At 37.5% G+C, this 1,969-nt stretch overlaps 1 protein-coding gene across 1 annotated transcript; it reads left to right on the top strand.

The window, feature by feature from the left end:
* The first annotated feature begins 236 nt into the window (after nt 1-236).
* Nucleotides 237-940, top strand: LOC145067368 (uncharacterized). Its single transcript, XM_079014522.1, has 4 exons — nt 237-241; nt 338-391; nt 479-686; nt 764-940. The coding sequence occupies exons 1-4, from the start codon at nt 237-239 to the stop codon at nt 938-940; spliced, it is 444 nt and encodes a 147-aa protein (XP_078870648.1).
* The last annotated feature ends 1,029 nt before the right edge of the window (nt 941-1,969 follow it).

The following is a 1,969-nucleotide window of genomic DNA, read 5'->3' as shown; positions in this document are numbered from 1 at the left end:
GGAGAACGAAAAAGCATCGCCTCTGCCTTCGCCACCATGATCGCCGATGATAGCCACAACAACCTCAAGTCTCTGATGGCCACAATCAAAAGGATAAATCAAGATGGTTCGCAGATTCGCAATCATCCCCAACCAAATAAATTTATACCTTGAAGGGTTTTGTTGCTTCTAGGGTTTCTTTTGTCCCCATTTTGGGTGTCATCGTTTCTCTGCTTCACTTGGAACTTTTCACAAACATGTGGTGTGCGTGCACGGTTTGATTCGGTTTTCGCCACAGGGACAGAGTCATGGTGGTCTGGTAGATTCGAATCTGAGAGGGTGTTAAAGAAAACAACAGTAAAAAAGAAGAAGAAAGTATTAGCCTTTCACCAGGGTTGAGAAGAAGACTAGTGTAAGCAGAAAATATAGAAACGACAATCATTTTGAATTAGTGAATTTAGGTTTTAGCTCATATGATTTTGGATCTTGTTGATTTCAGGCCTTCGTCTGGTGAACATAGAGGCCAAGATAGTTGTGAATCATCATCTGGTTCATCATCACCTGTTAAATTGGATGCTGCAGCACAAGCACATATCACAAAACACAGGAAACTTCAAGAAGATTTGACAGATGAAATGGTGGATTTGGCACGACAGCTCAAAGAGAGAAATCTTTTGATGAACAAATCCATACAAAATACCGAAAGAGTAAGTTTTTTTCACATTTGTATATTGAATATTGACCATTGACTATTTGTTTGGTGGGATTTGACTTTTGAGTGCAGATTCTTGATTCGACTAAAAAAGCAATGGAGCAAAGCCTGGCAAGCACAGGGCAAGACAATACACAGGCTATGGTTATATACACACAGACTTCCAACACCTCATGCTTCATATGGTTTCTCATGTTTTTAATGACGTGTATCTTTGTCATGGTGGTTCTTCTTATCAAGGTCACTTAACCAGATAAACTTTACAACTATTTTACATGGTTGTATCTTCGTCATGGTGGTTCTTCTTATCAAGGTCTCTATATGTTCATGTCAATGATACAGTATCACATATAGGAGTCTTTGATTTGTGTTAGTTAATCGTCTTGTTTCTGTTTAGATTTGTATAAAGTGTGCAGATCTTGCAACTTCTCTTCTCATCTAATACAGGTTTCCAAATACATATTTGCTTGTTGGATGTTGCTAATCTGATAGCATGCCTTTTCTTTTACACTCATTAAGTTGTTACAAGTCACAGACCCTTTATGTTTCAGTTGTAATCTTATATGAATACAATCATTTGCAATTAATCATCAATGAATACTCCATGAGGCTGGTTCGAGAGGAGCAAGGAAAACAGCCACGACAATGCAGGTGAGGGGAAAAAGCCAAGAGGCGGTTGCCCCTTTTGATTTCACCGGAAACACAACCCATTCCGGGTGGTTATTCTTGGCAAGGAACGAAGAATAAGAAATGATAATTTTTACACTATTTTTATTTTGTATTTATTTATGAATAGACTGTATTCATTTGTGAATATCAGTGTATTCATGTGTGAATGACTATTTAATTATACATAATTGTTTCTTTAACATTTTTGCAGATCCAATGAATAAACATGCATATAGTGGGAGGTGGGAGATTTACCAAATGAAATACCGACACCAATAGATTTCGGAAGGAGCGCGAAGATGTTTTATTCATTTATGTGTAACAACCAAAAAATACAACCAATTTTAACTTTTTCAAAAACATCTCGATTCCATTAAATCTTTACAAAAAGGTTTTCAATACAAAACATTTAACGTGTTCCCAGAATCACAATGCTACAAAATCATGAAGAGCGGTACGATCACGCCTTCGCCTTGCCACAGTCTCCTGAAGAACCTGAAAAACATGAAACCACAACTGTAAGCCCGAAAGCTTAGTGAGATATCCCCAAAATACCAACCACAAATACCATACACGCATAACATGCCATAACATATCCGATCACAGAAC

This window comes from Lactuca serriola, chromosome 8 (genome assembly GCF_051521515.1).
Source record: "Lactuca serriola cultivar US96UC23 chromosome 8, Lser_US96UC23_V15, whole genome shotgun sequence".
In the NCBI taxonomy this organism is placed as follows: Eukaryota; Viridiplantae; Streptophyta; class Magnoliopsida; order Asterales; family Asteraceae; genus Lactuca; species Lactuca serriola.
The sequence above is the reverse complement of the archived record's forward strand: the minus strand, read 5'-3'. Positions and strand labels throughout refer to the sequence as shown.

Coding starts and splice junctions, on each gene's coding strand:
- LOC145067368 (XM_079014522.1), top strand. Junction 392..478: donor GGGTTGAGAAGAAGACTAGT/GTAAGCAGAAAA, acceptor TGTTGATTTCAG/GCCTTCGTCTGGTGAACATA. Junction 687..763: donor CCATACAAAATACCGAAAGA/GTAAGTTTTTTT, acceptor TTTTGAGTGCAG/ATTCTTGATTCGACTAAAAA.